This window comes from Cetorhinus maximus, chromosome 26 (genome assembly GCF_964194155.1).
Source record: "Cetorhinus maximus chromosome 26, sCetMax3.hap1.1, whole genome shotgun sequence".
In the NCBI taxonomy this organism is placed as follows: domain Eukaryota; kingdom Metazoa; phylum Chordata; class Chondrichthyes; order Lamniformes; family Cetorhinidae; genus Cetorhinus; species Cetorhinus maximus.
Genome location: NC_135904.1, coordinates 31,063,797 through 31,085,198, shown reverse-complemented (window position 1 = coordinate 31,085,198; position 21,402 = coordinate 31,063,797). Strand labels below are relative to the sequence as shown.

The window sequence follows — 21,402 nt, the reverse complement described above, 5'->3', positions numbered from 1 at the left end:
TGTGGCTGTTGGATTGGAGGTGTATGATTTGTAATGTGTGTTCCTGTAGGTAAAAGCTTGTGTGTATCTAAAGACTAGGCTCCAGTTTAATGCTTCATTACCTGGTTATGAGTTGTAAAAATACCCCAGTAGTTACCCAAATCGGTAAATGAAACTTGGTGCAGGACTATCCCAAAAAAGAACAAATTCCGAGCTTTAAGCATCTTCAAATGGAGCACCTCTGCCAGGCAGCTATGCTCGTCACATCACGTTTTGTAGAATAATCGGAACAATATGAACCAGAATGGCACAACGTCTCAATACAACACAGGCATATAAATCTTTGAGGCACACAACAAAGGTTAAATTATGTTCTATTCTAGCTCACATTTGTCCATTTTACTTTGCTCTTTTCTCGCCAGTAAGTGTCTGCTTACCATCATATATTGCCCCCCAGCTAGGAAAGTGAGCACGTTTAAAATGTGGACTTCTTCAAATCTGCTGTCACCACTGCTCTCCAAACAAGTAGCAAATTCTCAATACATGCAAGTAAGTTCAAATAACACAGTTCTGGGACCCAGTTCAGAATCCACTGTAGTTAAATAATCAATGCATAACTACTTTCCCAAGAAATGTTTTCTCTGGATCAAGATTTCTATAGAAATCAACACATGCGGGATGTGGCATCATAGGCAAAACCAGCATTCATTATTCATTCTTAATAGCCTTCGAGAAGGTAGTGGCGAGTCACCATCGGATGGCTTGTTAAACCATTTTAGAAGGCAGTTGAGAGTCAACCAAATTGCTGTAGGTCTGGAGTCACATATAGGCCGCACTGGATAAGGATGACAGATTTTCTTCCTTAAAAGGCATTTACAACAATCTGGTAGCTTCATGGTCACCATTAGTCATCTTATCTTCTTAATTCCAGACTTATTTAATGAGCTGAATTAAATTCCCCAACTGCCCTAGTGGGGTTTGAACTCTTGTCTCCAGATCATTAGCCCAGCAACACAACCACAATGCTACCCCACTCATTTCTGGATTTTAACTCACAGTTTATTTAATCATTTAGTCAACAATTTAAATTAGAATGCTTAAGCAAAGTGTATACTGAGTGCCTATGTCGTGTTTCTCCACCTTTACTGTAAGCCTTCAGGATTGGACACCTTCTTATATCTGACCTTTATTTCTATGTGAACCTAGAAAAGTGACAGCTGCTTTCTTGACCATGGGGACCAAGGCCACACATGTTCTCACCTAAAGACCACACTTGCACTTTGCAACAGGCATAACAGGATGATGATTACAGTCTCGTGATCTAGCCGCCTTCTTCCTCTGTTTCCTAGCCCAAGGAAACATCAATTTTAGTGTTCCCAATGTAACTCTGGATTAAGATCAGCCAACTCAGCAAAAAAAAAGAGATTCAATATCACACCAGGCAATTAGAAGAGTAAGAGGTGACTTGACTGAAATATATAAGATCCTGTGGGGTCTTGACAGGGTGGATGTGGAGAGGATGTTTCCTCTTGTGGGAGAATCTAGAACTAGGGGTCACTGTTTAAAAATAAAGGGTCACCCATTTAAAAGGAGATGAAGCGAAATTTTTTCACTCAGAGTCGTGAGTCTTTGGAACTCTGCTTCCACCACCTTTTCAGGGAGAGTGTCCTAGGACAGAATTTTATGCTCAGCATGCAGGTGTACGCCTGACACACCCGAGTGTAAAATGACACGCGATGACGTCGGGCATGCGTCTCAACACCATCACGCACTCGTGCGATATGTCGTTCGGTGGGCGTGCGCCGGAGTTGGCTGCGCGCCCACTGATAAGGCCTATTAAGGTCATTAACAAGCTAATTAAATTCAAAATTCACGCTGCTGGTCCCACCTTACTGTTGGCGGGCAGGTGAAAAGGCCAAGTGGCCTTTACAGTTTTTAGGAAACCTCATCCACGAGTGGGATGAGGTTTCTTTAAGCAAATAAACGTTAAATAAAAACTTTATTTTGGAATTAAAAACATGTTCCATCTCATGTCAGAGTCACATGAGGGGACATGTTTTTTAAATTTTTACTGTCCTTGTTAATTTTTTTTAAAAAACGCTTCAATCTCCCTGGGGCAGCTCTGTGCCTCAGGGAGATTGAAGCATTCTTTCTCGCGCATGTGCAAATTGCGTGCAAGACCCAGCTCTCCCTCCTTCTTCCCCCCACCCGCACAGGCAGCGCTCAGTGCTGCCACTCACGACCCACGCAGGGCAGGCCTTAATTGGCCCGCCCACGTAAAATTGCAGAGTGGAGCCGATCACGGGCGGCGGTCAGCTGCCCAACCACCCCCTGCCCGCCCCCACCAAGCACACTAGGCCAAGGGCAAAATCCTGCCCTTTGAATATTTTTTAGGCAGAGGTGGATAGATCCTTGGTAAGCAAGGGAGTTGTAGGTTATTGGAGGTAAGTGGGATGCAGATTTCAGGTCACTATCAGATCGGCCGTGATCTTATTAAATTACGGAGCAGGCTTGAGGGTTGAGGGGTCTGAATGGCTTACTCCTGCTCCCTGTTCGTATTGGTAGGGGTGGGAGAATGTAGGAAGTAGGAAATCAATTAGTAATGACTGGGAATTAGGTTGGGAGGGGGACAGGACCCCATGAGCAAATAATTATACATGAATTCTCGATTAGTGTTGGGCTAATTGGTCCAATGGCCTTTTTCACACCTGGTTTAATATTCTTTTCTACCCGCAGAGTAACTGGTGTGTGGTTGTGTTGTGGCACCTGGAAGCAAACTGACTGCATTTAAGTGCTGAACCTAATGAAATGCATAATTAGAGAATAAACATAAATGCTAAGTTTGGATCAAGGGTTTTATAAAATATGAACAATGGAACATGCTTATGGATCAGGAGCTCATGTTAACTATAACTTCTCCAATTAGTGGGTTACTTTCTTACTTCGCAAGTCCAAATATGTTAAAAACCATCATAAACTTCGGATGGGTTCACTTCTTCCCCTCTCTTGTCTTTATATCACATTCATTCCTATCAGAATTTTGGGATTAACAGCATTTACAAATGTTTCTGTTTATACAATGGAAAAATGCTGCACACACACAATCTGCACATTCCTTTCTGTAAAACTGAAGACTGGAAGAGACAAGTGTTGAAATAAAGCTTGCCATTTAGAACTATTTAGTTCCAAAGTGCTGCTGAGTTTACAATTTGATTGTACTATTTGGCAAGTCAAGCAGCACAAATATCTTGTTCACTGTGTTTATTGCAAGCAAAATATTAAATTCTGAAACTGATTATAACATATACAGTTCTACAGATTTGGTCAATGTTGATTCTATCAGCATTGGTATATTGGCTACACTCCTATGATGTACAACATCAAGGAAAAGGCTGTAAAAAGTACATTTGTTTCACCTTCTCTTTGAAGCTAGCCACACTGAAAAAAAGAAACTAAGAAATAAAGACTTTCATTTATATTATGTTTTTCACAAGCTTGGGTTGTCTTTGATAGCAAATGAATTGTAGTTACTGCCTATGTTGGAAAAACAGCAAACAATATGTGTCGACCAAGATTCCAAAACCAGCAATGTGATCATGACTTGGTTATCTGTTTTAGTAATGCCAGTTGAGAGAGAAATACTGGGCAGAACTTGGGGTGGGGAGGGAACCCCCTTGCTCTTCTTTGAAATAGAGCTATTGGATCTTTTGCGTCCATTTGAGGGAACAGGTGAGGCTAGGTTTCGTAAATTCTGTCTAGCTGGAGATGGGAGGTCATCGTTTGATAATTGTACTCGGGCCCTGTGACCAGGATCTGACTCAGAAGCAATAATTGTTGTCTGTTGTTTTTCAGAAGTATTAGTTAGATGGATTAGCCATATAAATACTGTGGCTACAAGAGCAGGTCTGAGGCTAGGAATCCTGCAGTCGGTAAGTCACATCCTGACTCCCCAACGCTACAAGGCAGAGGTCAAGAGTATGATGGAATACTCTCCTCTTGTCTGGATGAGTGCAGCTCCAACAACACTCAAGAAGCTTCACACCACCCAAGACAAAGCAACCTGCTTGATCGGCACACCATCCACAAATATTCGTTCCCTCCACCACTGACTAACCGTGGTAGCAATCTGTATCATCTACAAGATGCACTGTAGAAACCTACCAAGACTCCTTAGTGAGCAAGCACCTTCCAAACCCACGACTGACACCATCTAGAAGGACGAGGGCAGCGGATACACGGGAACACCACCACCTGGAAGGTTCCCTCCAAGCCACACACCATCCCGACTTGGAAATATATTGCCGTTCCTTCACTGTCGTTGGGTCAAAATCTTGGAACTCCCTCGCTAACAGCACTGTGGGTGTACCTACACCACATGGACCACAACAATTCAAGGAGGCAGTTCACCACCACCTTCTCAAGGGTAATTAGAGATGGGCAATAAGTGCTGGCCTAGCCAGTGACGGCCACATCCTGTAAATTAATTTAAAAAAGGATTCTATTGCAGTTTTCTAGAAATAATCTCAGCCTTTCTCCTCCAGAAATGAAGCCCCATCTTTCAACATAGATACAAAATCATGACAACCAAAAGTTGGTGATTAGGGGGATATGGTGGCATTGTGGTAATATCATTAAGTCTAGTATCCAAAGTCCCAAGTTAATGCATTGGAGACATGGGTCCACATCCCACCATGACAGCCGGTAGAAACTGAATTAAAATAATTAATAATTTAAATTGATTAATCTGGAAATGAATCCTGTCTCAGTAAAGGTGACTGCGAAACTATCACTGATTGTTGAAAAAACCCATCTGGTTCACTATTGTCCTTTAGGGGTAGAAAATTTGCCATCCTTACCCAGTCTGGCCGACACATAACTCCAGACCCCCAGCAATGTGGTTGACCGAGCAAGACACTCCTTCTCAAGAGTCTTTAGGGATGGGCAATAAATGCCAGCTTTGCCCATGGTGCCCACATCCCATGAAAGGATAATAAAAAAGATTAATTTTATGCTTTATAAGTTGCTAACTGACAGATCTGCAGGAGTAATCCTGATGTCAGAATTGAGCAATCAGTGAGCGGAAGGTTTCAGTGCAGGACAGTGGCTGCTAAGGTTTGGGCAGAGGCCAGGTGACTGTCAGCAAGGAGTTCTCTGCTTCCCTTTGGAGTTTCAGGTGGCAACGGGTGTAAGAGCGGAAATTACTGGGATAATTTGGCAATTAATAGGTGCACGAATCAGGATGTAAAACGAAGAAAATTGGAACACCAGGACCAAAAATGCATTTTTACAGTCTGGTTTTGTAATTTTTTTTGTTCTAACGCCGTTGAAACAACGGACTGCTTAGCAGATGGGTGGAACTCAAGGAGGCCCAGCAATGTGCTCAGATTTTGGCTTTTCTTTCCTTGGCTGATGATTAAACATCCTGATTTGCAGTCTGGTGTAACCAATCATTCTTTCCCCCTCTGAGTAAACCACAGAGTAGTCTCGGTTCATGACCTTATCCAAACAAATAAACTAGAAACATTTGTACCGCTAAAGCTGCAGTATGGACTTCATGAAGCTTTAAACTTTTACACATAATACATTCTCCCAAGCCTTCATCTATCGCCTGATCCTCTCCTGTAAGATCTACGTAACCGAACCAATAGTATAATCATGTATTATTTTGTAGGTGGCACAGGCTGGGTGACAGGGCAGGCTGTAACGAACACCCCAGTGAGACAGTGAAATGATCTCACGTGAACACCAACAGTGTTACGAAAATTGCCTTGGGCCCTTCCGGGAGGGGCTTGTATGGCATCAACATGCTGGGGGTCAAAATTGAATGAAACCTTTAGGCAAAGACACATTGACCTGTCGTTGCCCAAGCAGGTCATCGGGTATGCTGAAGGAATGTCCAGAAGCAGGGCTATGGCAAGAGAAACCACAGCAGGCCAATCTCTGAATCTCAATGCAATGCTGCGTTTGATCGATCTATAGCCTCCTGAGAAAGTGACAATTAATTTACCAGCAATCAGGCAGGTTCAACCAGGCACAGAAGTTGAATGCCAGAATTAATTATTGAGCTATCTCAAGAGCCCAACACAAGTTCAGTGCATAGAATCTTACAGCACAGAAAGAGGCCACTCAGCCCATCGTGCCTGTGCCAGCTTTTTGAATGAGCTTTCCAATCAGTCCCGTACCACTGCGGAATTTTCCCTTTCATTAGTCTATCAAATTCCCTTTTGGAAGTTACTATTGACTCTCCTTGCACCACTTTTTGAGGCTATGATATATCATGACTACTCGAATGCAAACTGGTTCCCACTGAAGCCCAGCAGTAAGATAGTATACTTATTCTTTCCACTACAGAAACATTTGAAGATTGCAGGTTATGAGTAAGAACAATTATATAACACACTAGCACAAAGTAAAACATTATAGGTCATTGAGGTTTGGGGAGAAGAGTGTCAACAGCACTACATATTATGCAAAGTACATGAATAAATTGGTGCAATGCATTTGAAGTTTGACTGCAATTTCTTTCTGATCTGGTAGAAGGAGGCATGAGCACAGCAATAGATAGGCATTGTTATCATTGGGAATCATTTTCTTGGTCAGGGCAGGGAGGTTCCTTAAAGGGACAGCGTATGCACCCAATTAAATGCCTCTTCAATGATTGCTTGGGACATCAGGCTTCCTGATTTCAAAATTATCTTCCGGCTTAAAAAATTGATTGGCCTTTTTGTCCTCCATTTCTTTTAAAGTTAGACCTTTTTTGTATTGCACAATATTTCTGCACTGAGATGATGATGATAAATCTGGAGATGCAGTATAAGGCTCCTCCCTCCCACCTCCCAATCTGCTGAGGCACCTGCACTGCTGCTTCAGATGTAGATGGATTGTCTCATCACGATCTTGATAACTGCACGGGGTTCAGTGTATTTTACTCTTCTTCCATCCATGCTGCTGCCATGAGTCTTCAACCAATAGAAAAGCCAATAACCTTGGTCTCCAACAAACCATTCTTTCCAATTGCTTTATACTCAAATAATCAGATGATTATCTTAAAATGAAATCATTGTGACCAATGCTCAGGAAACAAGCACTGGCCTGAATGACACGATGGTGGTGGTCACTTACCAACTGCAATACGATTGAATATAATCCCACTCTGTTCTGGACACTGCCTCCTACATCATTGACTTTTACCTACTACTGGCATGCCTGAACCACATGCAAACTCCCAGAGCCAAACCAGTTTAAATATGTTGGGTGAACTGTTTCTGGCACACATGGGGCACCAGTTTAGCTTAGGGAGGGGGTTGCGGATGAGCAGTTTTCCTGTAATGCCTTGCCACATATGGCAATGCAGTCGATAAGGCATTAAATCTGCTCATTCACATAAGCATTGAAAGGTCCCTAATTCAAGAAGAGCAAAGAAGTCTCCAGACGGGTCAACATCTTTGCCTCAACGAACGCCACCAGACTAACTGGCCACCCACCTAACTGCTATTTGTAGGACCTTGCTGTGCACCAAATGGCTGCCCATTTGCCTACAGAGTAGGCACTGCCCTCAAAGTAAATCAATGCCAGTGAAGCCTGTTAAAATATTTGTGAGGTACCTGATAAGGTGTCGCATAAACTATTTCTAATTTAACAATTTTGTTCTCACCTGCCATTTAAGCATCGTCTCAGGGAATAGGAAGCACCTCCACCACATGTTCTTGAACAGTCACTCCAAGGTCCCCATGCATCCCAGCCAGAATCTTTATCCTCATCGGAACGTGTGATTCTTGATGTCTGCAAGATCAAGAGAATGAAATAACACTGAATAAGGTCACGATCACTTTCAATAAAAGAGGGGAAATCCTCCCAGTTATATATGAGGTATCCAAGATACGGTGTGAACATCATGTCATTAATTTTGCATTTTGATTTGGAGGGTAGATTCTCCAAGACTTCACCCATGACAAGGTACTTGGCTCACTATCAGCCAGGTTTGAAAAGTTGCTGGCGCGCTGCCCGCCATTTTCTGCTCCACACTTGCAGCCAGGTAACTCTCCGTGGGCGAGCATTTAAACATTCCCTTATATGTCAGTGTAATAAATTTTCCACTAAAAAAGCTTTTCAGTGAAGAATAACCTGATCCACTTCATATGGTCTTACTCAGAATCACTGAATTCCAAAAGTAAAATTCACAAATATCTATCCTTGCGGCCCACATTACTCACCAGTGATGTTTCTGGGCTCGCTATATTCAATGTTCCAAACTGTTATGTTTCACAAATCATTTTTCATTCTTATTTGCACTTATCAATGGAAACCTTCAACTACATATACTTTTAATCACATATACTGGGGGCTTTTATTTAAAGAAAATGTGTTTATCGATATTAACCATTTCAGCTGGAAATCTATTCCATATTTCTCCTGTTTACAACCCTTCTGAACTCAGGGTTCGTTGGAGGCTTGTTAATTTCATACCAAATTTATGAATGGTCCAACAGCATTCCATCCAAGCTTATGTCTTTCACCATTTTCACAACAATATACACGAGGAAAATGTACCCCAATATTATGGACAAGTGCACTTATTTATTTAGCATACACATTGTCACAGAGCCAAGCAATAGCCTCGTCAATGCCTAGATTGAGTTCTCTAAGCCCACCTAAGGAAAACAAGTGCATTGTAATTGTAATAAGAAAATGATTGCACTCGGCTCTAAGTATTTTACTAAAAAGGGCACTTAATTGTAAATATGATACCAAACCAAGATATTCTGAAACAGGCGACAACATTGGCAAGAAGATTATGTGAGAACTATGTTCCCAAGAGGTGATATTTGGAAGGAACACTTCAGGTAGTTTGTATGTATAGACAGAGCTATTACACAACTATTTTAATGTACATTGTTGAACAGGCCTAGTATCCTTAATCAAGACCCTTGGGGTTCATTGCGTTTCGGTACTCGAATATTTTCGGTTTTCGGATGTGATATGGCTACCGTATATGGTCTTTTTGACATGGTGGAATAAAAGCATTAAATAATCAGAAAAAATCACAAGGCAAACAACTAGACTTCTCATGCTAAAGGTCGGGTCTGGACGGCAAGGTTCGTGTCAGCTCGGGTCACTGACTTCCCGGGCAAAAAATGTTCGGCTTTTGGATGCACAGATACTCAACCTGTCATAGAAATTAGTTAAGTGTTCATATCACCCAGTCTACATTATTGTACTTTTTCCTTCAATGCACTGATTCAGTACAAAAAAAGCAGCGTCTCAGGCAAGTGCAACAAAAATGCCAGCCATTTAATAGCCACTTAGTACAAAATCCAGTCCAATGTTAATGTAACAATAAAATAGCAGTGACCTTGGTTATAGCCAAGAAATATTTTAGTGCCAAAACTTATGGTTTTCTTGTAGGTAAAATTTAGCCATTGCATGTTTTTGATTATGAAATTTGCTAAACATTTTACTTCTAATGCTGGGAATCAAAGTAAATGTAGGTATATATGCTCAAAGGTATCAAGATATGAAGAATTTTAAATAATCAGTACAATAAGTTGATGAATTTATTGGCTCTTCCGAAGAGATATTTTATTTTCAATGCGCTGCATTTCCATTGGAAACTCCCAATATTAGGAATGAACTTTAAAAGTATTAACTGGGATATGTAAAAACATCTGTAATGCTCTGTTTAGCCCTACCACAACAAGCAGTGGAAAAGGCATGAAATATATTACTTGAAATGCTAAATATTAAACCTTTTTGCTGCAGATTTTTACTACTGCTAGGTGAATACATCAGTTCAATGCGAAATGTGGGGGGGGGCGAGATTTTCCAGCCCTGCCCACCGCTGGGATCGTCCACTTTCGCATGAATCTCCCATGGCGGGTCCCATCACGACAGGGCCCTAAAATCCTGGCCGAGGATTAATGCAGGAAGCCAAACTAAACTCAAGAGGAAAACTGGCTCGCGAGTACTTAACTAAGGTACACCTAATTGTAATTTTCAGTGTAGTTAGCTTGGTCATGCACTGATTTTTCTATGCAGACTGACACATTGAAGAAAAGATTGAGATGGTTTACATTTTTTAAAAATTAGCCTGCTATTGTTATTACTGGATTGCATTTCAAATTTTTCAGCGCTGTCTGAAAGAAAATTGCATTGTTACATCGGTTTCTCAACTGCCAGCATTGTTCTATGAGCCGGCATCATTCCAGTTGGATATGAGGAGGCATATGTGATTCTTCCAGAATGATTTGCCCTCCTTCACTGTGGCAAAACACCTGACCCTGACTTAATGGCTCCGCTCAAATCAACATTTAACATTAGTTTAGATAGGAGGATTGGGGAATGGAGGGATATGGGAATAAATTGGACGCATGGGATTAGGACCATGCTCAGATAAATGGTTGGACTGTTTGGGCCAAACACTCCTTTTCAACATTTAATTTCAATTTTAATTTTAATTTGCACAGTTTTACAGAACTGAAGTCAAAATTTGCCATTTGGACAATTATAAGGTGGACCCCTAGCTTTATTTTATATATTTTTTATTCTTTCACAGGATGTGGGTGTCGCTGGCTCTGCCAGCAATTTTTATTGCCCATCCCTAGTTGCCCTTGAGAAGGTGGTGGTGAGCTGCCTTCTTGAACTGCTGCAGTCCATCTGGCATAGGTACACCAACAGCGCTGTTAGGGAGAGAGTTCCAGGATTTTGATCCAGCAACAGCAAAGGAACATTTATCATTCTGCATTAGCATACTGGAAAAATTAAATGCTTTTCATATAGCAGTTTTTAAATCAGATCACTTAGGTAGATTGCCTCGGTTTAAAGGGCCTCATCACACATAATTTTTGCTCTGAGTGGTGGGGCGGGATAGAGTCGCGCCTACCGACCTGGGAAGCAGATCCTAGGTGGCCACAGGGGCAGGCAGGCTGGTTAGAAGGTCTGCCTCGGCTCTCTGGGATGTCATCCCAGTTGTAATATAAGCAGTTCAGCTGTCTAGTCCTCACCTTCACACCCCTTCACAATCACACATACTTCCTAGGGTCCCTCCATGGCCTGCATGCCAACTGAGTGACAATTCTGCCCCCAATCCATTCCATAGCCCTTCCTCCTCTCCATGCCAACTCATGTCCACCACCCAACCCCCGTGGCTCCTCCTATCCTCCACTGACTCCATGCCAACTCAAGTGACAATTCTTCTCCCAATCCACCCCATGATCCCTCCTGCTCTCTGTGCCAACTCACCCAGTATCCACCATGGGTAGACCTCATGAGCCATGTGGAGATGAAATAAAATAAACTTCTAAAAATCTATGAGAACTCTTACCTTACACACTTGATAGTGAAAAAGCTCTCATTCATGAAGTCCATTAAAAGCTTCTAAATCTCAACTGGTTAGTCTCTGTTAAAATCAAACTTTTGTTCATACCCCACATCAATAAGAGCTAAATATTTAATAGACTCTTTAAGCTGCCAATCAAGCAGTAAACTCAGAGCAAAAATAAAAATACCTGGAAAAACTCAGCAGGTCTGGCAGCATCTGCGGAGAGGAACACAGTTAACGTTTCGAGTCCGTATGACTCTTCAACAGAACTAACCAGAGCCTCCTGCTGAGATCATTGTAGCTTTTGAAACCCAGCCAAGCTTGCAGAATGACAAAATAATAAACCTTAGGGAAATGTCAACAAATACTCTCAAATCAAAGCAATCCAGGAGAGTTTTTTTTTTGAAACAGTCACTGACACCTGCAGGTTGGTTTTTTAACGTTCAAAGTTTTGAGGATTTTTAAAAAAAAACTTATCATGACAGTTAAACAGGTCTTAACTGCCTTTTGTGATCATTTACGTCCACTCCACGAATTTTTGACTCCCACGCCGTGGGTTAAGGCCCTTGCAACAGCCAAAAAAGGGTCTGTTTGAACTCACTGCTGGGTTCAAATGGACTGCTGAGTTCAGGTTTCCTTCCTGTGTGTATCATGCTCCACCCCCTTTCCCCTACCAACAAAAATAGGATCTGTCTTCCCGGCTGCACAAAAATCCAGCCTTTCGTCTTTAATCTACAAAATGTGCTCTTTCGTACTCTAAATGATACATTTTGTTGGAGGCTCACTCGCCTAATCCTTCAACATTTTATTAATAAACAGATGACTTGCGCAAATCCATCTTTTCAGGGACCCAGTTTGAGAACAAAGCTTTTCAGCAAATTACAACCTATATCCTATTTATATTACAGTCCAGTCTCCTGAGACAGCCCTGCTACTACATTTATGAGGCGGCATTGACATCTCCTGAGGAAGAAATATTATCTCACAACATGGTTTTGTTTATTGCCTCTAGAGAGAAAACATCGCAAGGAGTAAGATAAATAAGAGTTAGCCATGCTTTTTGCTGATAAAACTGTCATTCCATTCTGCCCACCGACAGACTGAGCTATTACGCCACCGGTGCAAGTTTTATATATCTGGCCGGCTAAGAGTTCTATCTGGCATTATTGAAAGTCTGCGTTAAGAATGGTAAAGGTATGAACTCAGTCTTCGAACAACTGCAAGTAATCCTGTGATATTGGAAAATAAACATCTAGATCACATTGCAGAACAGCTTCTGCATCATAAACAAACTATCGGACACCAGTTGGATTTAAATCAAATGCTTGGGGTAATTTCTAAATCCCTCTCAAATCACATAACAAAAATACACATCCCCTCCACTATTAATGGTTGAAAGAAGTTCTGCCTCAGGCATAGGGCTGTTGTTCCTGTTAAGGTCACAAACATAGTCTCTCAAACTCTCGTCGTGTAATTTGGCTTTTGAAGAAAGAATTCTGGCAATCACTGATTGCAGTCTGGAAATTAAAATCGATCACAGCTTTTGTTCGCTCTCAAAATTTGCATTTATGTTTTAGTGTTGACATTTCTGATTTGCACAAAATCGTTAGATTTTATAAACAGCTATAATTCCTGAGTGTTTAATTAAAACTGCTTTCCATTCTACTGGTCGCGTTTCCCAGCAAGCCACTGCACCTGCACAGCATCAAACAGCCTCGAGAGACAGCACTTTTTACTGGCACTAGGACAATCAGAAACAGCGTGCGGACTGCTGATAAAATGGTGTAGCGGCTAAAGCAGCTGGTAAATAAGCACTTAAATGAAACACCTTTGCCTGCAACAGCTGAGCCACACATCATGTATATATTTTGGATGGTAGGTGAATCTTAAGTTTTTAATGGGAACGCAAATCAACCCCAAAATTGTTTTCTTTGGTTCTCCCTAATTTGTCGCAGTTTTAAAATCCAGGGAGCTCAGTTTACAAAGATATTATTGCTGTTCATACTGGGTTCGATGTTCAGTCGTTCCAAGCTTTCAAAGCCAACAGTCCTGGCTGTATTCAAATTGCAAATTACTCCATACTTTACTGCCTCTTTAATGACACACTAATCCCTCCATTTGTCTAATGCATTCCATACATAGCCTCCAGCAGTGCAGCAGGTTAAAAAATTGCACCTACTTACAATATACACAATATGATGAATAAGCAAAATAAATTAGCTCTGCAATTTGCTTTCATGTTGGAGAGAGGGAAAATTAGGGAATCATATACCCTGTCCTTTGCTGATGGTTCAGTTACATTGCCAACAGCCTGAAATTAGGTTCCCCGCATCCTTTCTTGGTTACAGACTATTCATTGCCGTAGTAGTCCAGGAAAATAAATTGCTTCAAAAGGAGGGAGGAAGGTTTAAGGTTGTAAATTTCACTCCTTCAACCTCCTTTCCTCAACAGTAATTCTTGTAAAACTTTCCACTCTGGGGGAAATCAATAACTGGAGATCGAACACCTTTGCTGCATGTCCGGCTACCAAATTCAAGCACCTTCAGGCGGAATGGTCAGACATAGAGTTGAAATGCCTCAACGTTCAACTTCAGAAGGGACCTTCATCGGCAGCCAATAAGCAGCCTCTCTTACTGAAACTCAAAATTTCACTGAGTCCTAGCTTTGCACAGGGTGGAATTAAAATTGTATATTCATCGAGTCCAGGCTGGATTCTGACCCATGTCTTGAATGCAAATGATAGTCTAGGTAAATGCACCATCAGGATGCCTTTAAAAAAAAATACGATGATGATTATCTTCCCTTAGTTTTGCCATGTATGTTATAACGGACGAAATAAATTCCTTTCACTGTAAGTACAAATATTAAGGGACACTAGCTTGAAAAGATTTTGTAGTGCAGTCCTGTGAAGAACGCTTTTCTTTTTTGAATTTGGGAATCCAGACATAGAAATTGGATTGTATCCAAACTGGGATGTGGGGGCAGATGCAGTGGAGGAGAGCAGGGTGGTAGTAGCTAGCAGAAGCCCACGCATTTAATGTGCAGCCTTCTCCACGCCGCTCCACAGTAAGGCAAACAAAACATATCTTTCTGGAGGTAGCATTGCTTTAATGGACTGTCGGTTTGGTTGCCAAGTGCCTGAGAATACCGGGGTGCACATGTTGTATCAGGGCCTCAAAGCAGGCACTAGGCCCCCCGATCTGCAAATGCAAAAGGTCTAATGCCTGTTGTGGCATGGCTCTGCCCCCTAAAGAGAAGCCTGTGCCAAGTTTACGGGTGGTGCACTTCAGACCCAAAATGTGCGCACCGCTCGTCATATTGGAAGCTGATGTGCTCCTCTCATGCTTGCAAAATGGGTGCGATGTCAACCAAAATCAAGATCGCAGTGTCATTAGTTAGCACCTAGAGTCAAGGGTAGCGGGGACAGCTTCAGATGAACATGCAGTTAATTTCTAAGTTGTTGACTGCATCTTTGCTAATTCAGCTCTCTAACAGTCAAAACCAGTAACTCCTTTAAGTTGACACCGTGACATCATCCATTTAAACCTCTGCCTCTTAGAAGGACAAGGACAAGAGATGCGAGGGAACACCACCACCTGCAGGTTACCCTCCAATCCACAAACCATCCTGACTTGGAACGATATCTCCATTTCTTCACTGGGATTCCCTTCCTAACAGTATTGTGGGTGTTCTTACACCAGATGGACTGCAGCGGTTCAAGATGGCGGCTCACCACCACATTCTCAAGGGCAATAAATGCTGCCTTACCAGCAAAGCTCACATTCCATGAACAAATTTAAAAAAACCCACCATGGGCAGATCTAGATAGTATTGATGTTACTTGTAATTATTTGAATCTGCTTTTTATTTTAAAAAGGGGAGCTGATCACAGAATCATTACGGTGCAGAAGTAGGCCATTTGATCCATCGTGTCTGCACCAGTTCACGAATAAGCATTAGGACTCAGTGCCATTCTCCTGCACCTTGTTTCTATTCAAATAACCATCTAAAGCCCTCTTAAATGCCTCATTGAACTTGCCTCCACCACACTTTCAGGCAGTGCATTCCAGACCTGAACCACTCATTGTGTGAAAAAGTTTTTTCTCACATCACATTTGCTTCTTTTGCAAATCACTTTAAATCTGTGCCCTCTGAAGGTGTGACAAAAAAATGAGGGGAATCTGGGGGGTTCATGTGCTCAAATCAGTGGAGGTGACAGGGCAGGTTGAGAAAGTGGTTAATAAAATTGATGGGGTCCTGGGCCTAAAAATAGGGGCATAGTCTACAAAGGAAGTTATGATTAGCATGTATAAAACACTGGTTCAGCCTCAACTGGAGTATCATGTCATTTTGGCACCGCATTTAGGAAGCATGAGAGGGTGCAGAAAAGATTCATGTGACTGGTCCCAGAGATAAGGAAGTTCAATTATGTGGATAGATAGGAGAAGCTGGGGCTGTTCTTCCTGGAAAGGAGGAGCAAGAGGCGATTTGATAAAGGGTGTTCAAAATCATGAGAGGTCTGGACAGAGTAGACAAAGAGGAACAATTCTCTTTGGCGGAAGGGTTGAGAACTAGACAGCGCAAATTTATGCTGACTGGCTAAAGAAGCGATGGAGACATGAGCCAAAAATTTCTACAGGCAGCGAGTGATTAGGATCTGGCATGTACCACCTGAGTGTGTGGCGGAGATAGGGTCAATCGAGGTTTTCAAGGGAAATTGTATGTTTATCTGAAGAGGAAAAAAAATACAGGGCTCCAGGGAAAAGGTGGGGGAATGGGAGTGACTGAGATACTGATGCACGGAAACTTTGAGCCGAATTCCCTCTTTCACTGCTATAAGCATTCCAATTCCGTGCGCTAGCTAACTTTCATCCTTCAACTAATGCCAGAAGGGATATCTGGCCATTCATTAATTCACTGTTGGTGAAACCTAGGTGTTTGCAAATTGCTTGTTACATTAAGCTAGATAAAAACAAGTGACTCAACTTCAGAATTAATTCATTGGTTATAAAGCCCTTTGAGGCTTCCCAAAGATGCAATAAGATGCCATACAAATGCAGCACCTTTCACTATCAAGGTCCTAAGCCAGATCACCTATAGATAAAGATGCAGACAATTCCCAGTCTCTATCTCATGACTTAAAAAAAAAATACACAAAATAAATTAGATTGAAGAGTAGGAGTCAGTTATGTAAATGTTAATAAAAATCCATTTAAAATATTTTAGACCCTCCTATTTTTTTTAATTCATTCATGGGAGGTGGGCATCACTGGCTAGGCCAGCAGTTATTGCCCATCCCTAGTTGTCCTTGAGAAGGTGGTGGTGAGCTGCCTTCTTGAACTGCTGCAGTCCATGTGGTATAGATACACCCACAGTGCAGTTAGGGAGGGAGTTCCAGGATTTCGACCCAGCGACAGTGAAAGAACGGTGATATATTTCCAAGTCAGGATGGTGAGTGGCTTGGAGAGAAACTTCTAGGTGGTGGTATTCCCATCTGTCTGCTGACCTTGTCCTTCTAGATGGTAGTGGTCATGGGTTTGGAAGGTGCTTTTAAGGAGTCTTGGTGAGTTTCTGCAGTGCATCTTGTAGTTGATACACACGGCTGCTGCTGTGCATTGGTGGTGGAGGGAATGAATGTTTGTCAATGTGGTACCAATGAAGCGGGCTGCTTTGTACTGAATGGTGTCAAGTTTCTTTAGTGTCGTGGGAGCTGCACTCATCCAGGCAAGTGGGGAGTATTCCATCACACTCCTGACTTGTGCCTTGTAGATAGTGGACAGGCATCGGGGAATCAGGAGGTGAGTTATAGGTTGCAGGGTTCAAAGAACAAAGAAAAGTACAGCACAGAAACAGGCCCCTTGGTCCTCCAAGCCTGCGCCGATCATATTGCCCATCAGCTAAAACATTTTGCACTTCCGGGGTCCGTATCCCTCTATTCCCATCCTTTTCATGTATTTGTCAAGCTGCCTCTTAAACACCACTATCGTATCTGCTTCCACCATCTCCTCTGGCAGCGAATTCCAGACACTCACTACCCTCTGCAGAAAAAACTTGCCCCGCACATCTCCTCTATAATTTTCTCCTGTCACCTTAAATCTATGTCCCCTAGTAATTGATTCTTCCACCCTGGGAAAAAGCTTCTGACTATCTAAGTTTCCTAGCCTCTGACCTGCTGTTGTAGCCACAGCATTTATATGGCTAGACTAGTTCAGTTTCTGTTCAATGGTAATCCCCAGGATGTTGATAGTGGGGGATTCAGTGATGGTAATGACATTGAACATCAAGGGGCGATTGTTGAATTCTCTCTTGTTGGAGATAGTCATTGTCTGACACTTGTGTGGCGCCAATGTTACTTGCCACTTGTCTTGCTGCATTTGGACATGGGCTGCTTCTGTGTCTGAGGAGTCAGGAATGGTGCTGAACATTGTGCAATCGTCAACGAGCATTCCCACTTCTGGCCTTATGATGGAAGGAAGATCATTGACGAAGCAGCTGAAGATGGTTGGGCTGAGGACACTACCTGAGGAACTCCTGCATTGATGTCCTGGAGCTGAGATGACTGACCTCCAAAAACCACAACCATCTTCCTTTGTGCTAGGTATGACTCCAACCAGTGGGGAGTTTTCCCCTGATTCCCATTGACTCCAGTTTTGCTAGGGCTCTTTGATATCACACTCGGTCAAATGCAACCTTGATGTCAAGGGCAGTCACTCTCACCTCACTTCGGGAGTTCAGCTCTTTTGTCCATGTTTGAACCAAAGCTGTAATGAGGTCAGGAGCTGAGTGGCCCTGGCGGAACTCAAACTGGGCATCAGTGAGCAGGTTATTGCTAAGCAAGTACCACTTGATAGCACTGTTGATGACCCCTTGATTACATTACTGATGATTGAGAGTAGACTGATGGGGCAGTAATTGGCTGGGTTGGATTTGTCCTGCTTTTTGTGTACAGGACAGAACTGGGCAATTTTCCATGTAGCCAGGTAGATGTCAGTGTTGTAGCTGTACTGGAACAGCTTGGCTAGGGGTGCAGCAAGTTCTGGAGCACAAGTCTTCAGTACTATTGTCAGAATATTGTCAGGGCCCATAGCCTTTGCAGTTTCCAGTGCCTTCAGCCATTTCTTGATGTCATGAGGAGTGAAGCGAAGTGGCTGAAGACTGGCATCTGTGATGCTGGGGACCTCCGGAGGAGGCAAAGATGAATCATTCACTCGGCACTTCTGGCTGAAGATTGTAGCCAATGTTCCAGCCTTATCTATTGCACTGATGTGCTGGGCTCCTCCATCACTGAGGGTGGGGATATTTGTGGAGCCTCCTCCTCCAGCGAGTTGTTTAATGGTCCTCTACCATTTGCGACTGGATGTGGCAGAACTGCAGAGCTTAGATTTGATCTGTTGGTTGTGGGATTGCTTACGTCTGTCTGTTGCATGCTGTTTGGCACACAAGTAGTCCTGCGTTGCACCTTCACCAGGTTGACACCTCATTTCTAGGTATGCCTGGTGCTGCTCCTGGCATGCCCTCCTGCACTCTTCACTGAATGCTTGTGTGCCCAAAAGATCCCATTCATAAAAACACTTTCACTACATTTATATTCCTTCAATCTTCTAAAAGCAAACATTTCATTCAAGAGCTTAATCCAAGAGAAAAACAAACATTGAAATTCATGGTCCCATTTCAAAGAGTCTATAATCACTTTGAGCTGTCAATCAAACTATGAAATGGAGGGCACCCTTTTGTGATAATGGAGGATTCTGAAATCAGTCATGCAGCGCTAATCTAATAATGGTAGCCCTCAGGCTTATGTCAACAGACAATGTGATATAGCAGGCAATGGTTTGTTTTAAACATTGGAGATTCTTAAAAAAAGACTTAAAGGGCAGGCATTTTAAAGGGCCACCATTGCTAGATTAGCACTGCATGACTGATTTCAAAACCCTCCATTATCACAAAAGGGTGCCCTCCATTTCATAGTTTGATTGACAGCTCAAAGTGATTATAGACTCTTTGAAATGGGACTATGAATTTCAATGTTTGTTTTTTTCTCAGGGATTAAGCTCTTGAATGAAATGTTTGTTTTTAGAAGATTGAAGGAATATAAATGTAGTCAAAGTGTTTTTATGAATGGGAGTGTTTTTTAAAATACTGAGTTCATCAATAAATACTTCGAACTTTATTTCATTTAATCTCCGCATGGGTCCTGAGGTCTGCCCAAGGTTGATACTAGGTGAGTTGGCACAGTAGGTTTAAGGGCAAAGCATGACGGGTGAGGGGGCATGAGTTCGCACTAAATTGGCATAAGGGCTATAAAGGACCATAAGGATGGGTGGAAGAGCATAGGTTGGCATAGAGGATATAAGGGGTTATGGGGGCGTGTGGAGGGGAATATGTTGGCAGGGAGGGTATGAGGGGGTGTGGGTGGAGGGGCATAATGTGGCATGGATTGGGTATGGGATGTGAGGAGTGAGGGCTGGAGGGCTGTTTTATGTTACATTGCTTTTAAAAAAAAATCTTGGACCCCTGCCCAGCCTGCCACTGCACCTCTGCCCGGCTCCCAGAGAACTGTGCCACCCCAGAACGAAAAACCCAACTTCCAGGGCACTTTTTCCTGGGTTGGGTTTGTGCAGCCTGGAAATGTCCTGACTCCCCGTCCGGGGGGGGCAAAAGTCCAGGCCTAAAATTCTGCCATCTTTTGTGTTAGTTACACCAATAATTGGGGAAATTGTGTCCAAAGGTCACAAAGCTGAGTGGAAATTCCACATCCACAAATGAATTAAATTTATCTTCTAAAATGCTCCTCTTTGTTTGTGTCGCACGAACCTACTCCATCATAGTCCCAGGTGGTGATTAAGAAAAACCACTTCCGCCCCCGATTATAAGATGCTCAGTTGCAGTCACATTTTATTCCATGCACTTGAAACACTGTTGGATGCTTCATTCCGACACACAGAATTGCTGATGGACTCCGGTTACCACTTCTAGTTCAAACATTCCACCTTTCAAATCGACAAAAACAAAATGATGGATATGACAGCACAGTGTTTCCCTCTAATTTATGTGTTTGCTGTCTGCTGACTGCCGAAGGGACTGGGTACCAGACATTGCTTTCTGGCTGCTGTTCCAAATCCTTCCTTACTTTGATTTGTTGGAGGCTTGTGTGTCTATGCACTTTTCGGTGCAGCTCCAGAACAGGAAAAGTGGGGAAAAAGATCCAGAAGGATTGCTGTAATTTGACATCATTTGTTAACAATGTCACTTCAAGCAAGTTTTCATTTTGGGTTGTTAGCCTTTTCGGAATTGCACATTGCAAGAAAGCACCCACTAAAGTCTCTAGTTTGGACGATATAGCCAATTGGCAGTATATTCCTTACAGTTAGTGATTTTCCAAAATGACATTTCTTTCACGTGCAGTGTAGTGCAGGCAACCCTTTTCCCATCAGCTGTCAACCTGAAACCATCCTGGAACTTTTTAGTGCTTAAAATAGCTCATGCTGCTAAATGTGTTTAAAGCTCCTATTAGGATTTACATCATTTAAGAGCTTTGTACTGGATATATGTTAACCCATCTAGTATCATTTTTCTTATGCTCTCACGCACTTTGGTTCTCTCCCTTCCCTTGCACTAGTTTTTTTTTCAGGGCTTTGAGAATTTAATCAATCCTTTGGCAATACATAAATAAATCTCCTCTGATATCTAGCACCCTTAAAGGCTGATCCCATTTTCCTTGCAGCATTTGGTCTGATGACAGACAAATCACCCCTCCCCAGGCCTGGGAGGCTTTACAATCCATCAAACCCTTCCATTAGAAAAACACCACTAGTATTACCTTAGGACAATGAATCACAAAACCCTTGATAGCAACAGAGGGAGAATCAATCCTGTTTACACTAAGTTAATAATAAAATATTAACATGATTCGTTCAGCTACGTGGCCTCTGAGCTTACTCGCTACATTCAAGTGCTGTCAAAATTTATTATGCAACTTTTTCCTGTCCTTAAGAAAAGGGTGAAGAAAACCCCAGTGGCTTACTTCTAAGTCAATACTTAAAATAGAAATAATTGTCAACAACACACACAGCTGAAAGGAATATGTTCCAGTACGTTCTCATTCA

At 42.4% G+C, this 21,402-nt stretch overlaps 1 protein-coding gene across 2 annotated transcripts in view; it reads right to left on the bottom strand.

The window, feature by feature from the left end:
* The window catches only part of adamtsl3 (ADAMTS-like 3), a 601,993-nt gene that overhangs the window by 344,447 nt on the left and 236,144 nt on the right, over nt 1-21,402 (bottom strand). For both annotated transcript variants that reach the window (XM_078530447.1, XM_078530448.1), the window contains exon 4: nt 7,634-7,761. In XM_078530447.1, coding sequence (XP_078386573.1) covers nt 7,634-7,761 — 128 coding nt within the window. The remainder of the gene's footprint in view (nt 1-7,633; nt 7,762-21,402) is intronic.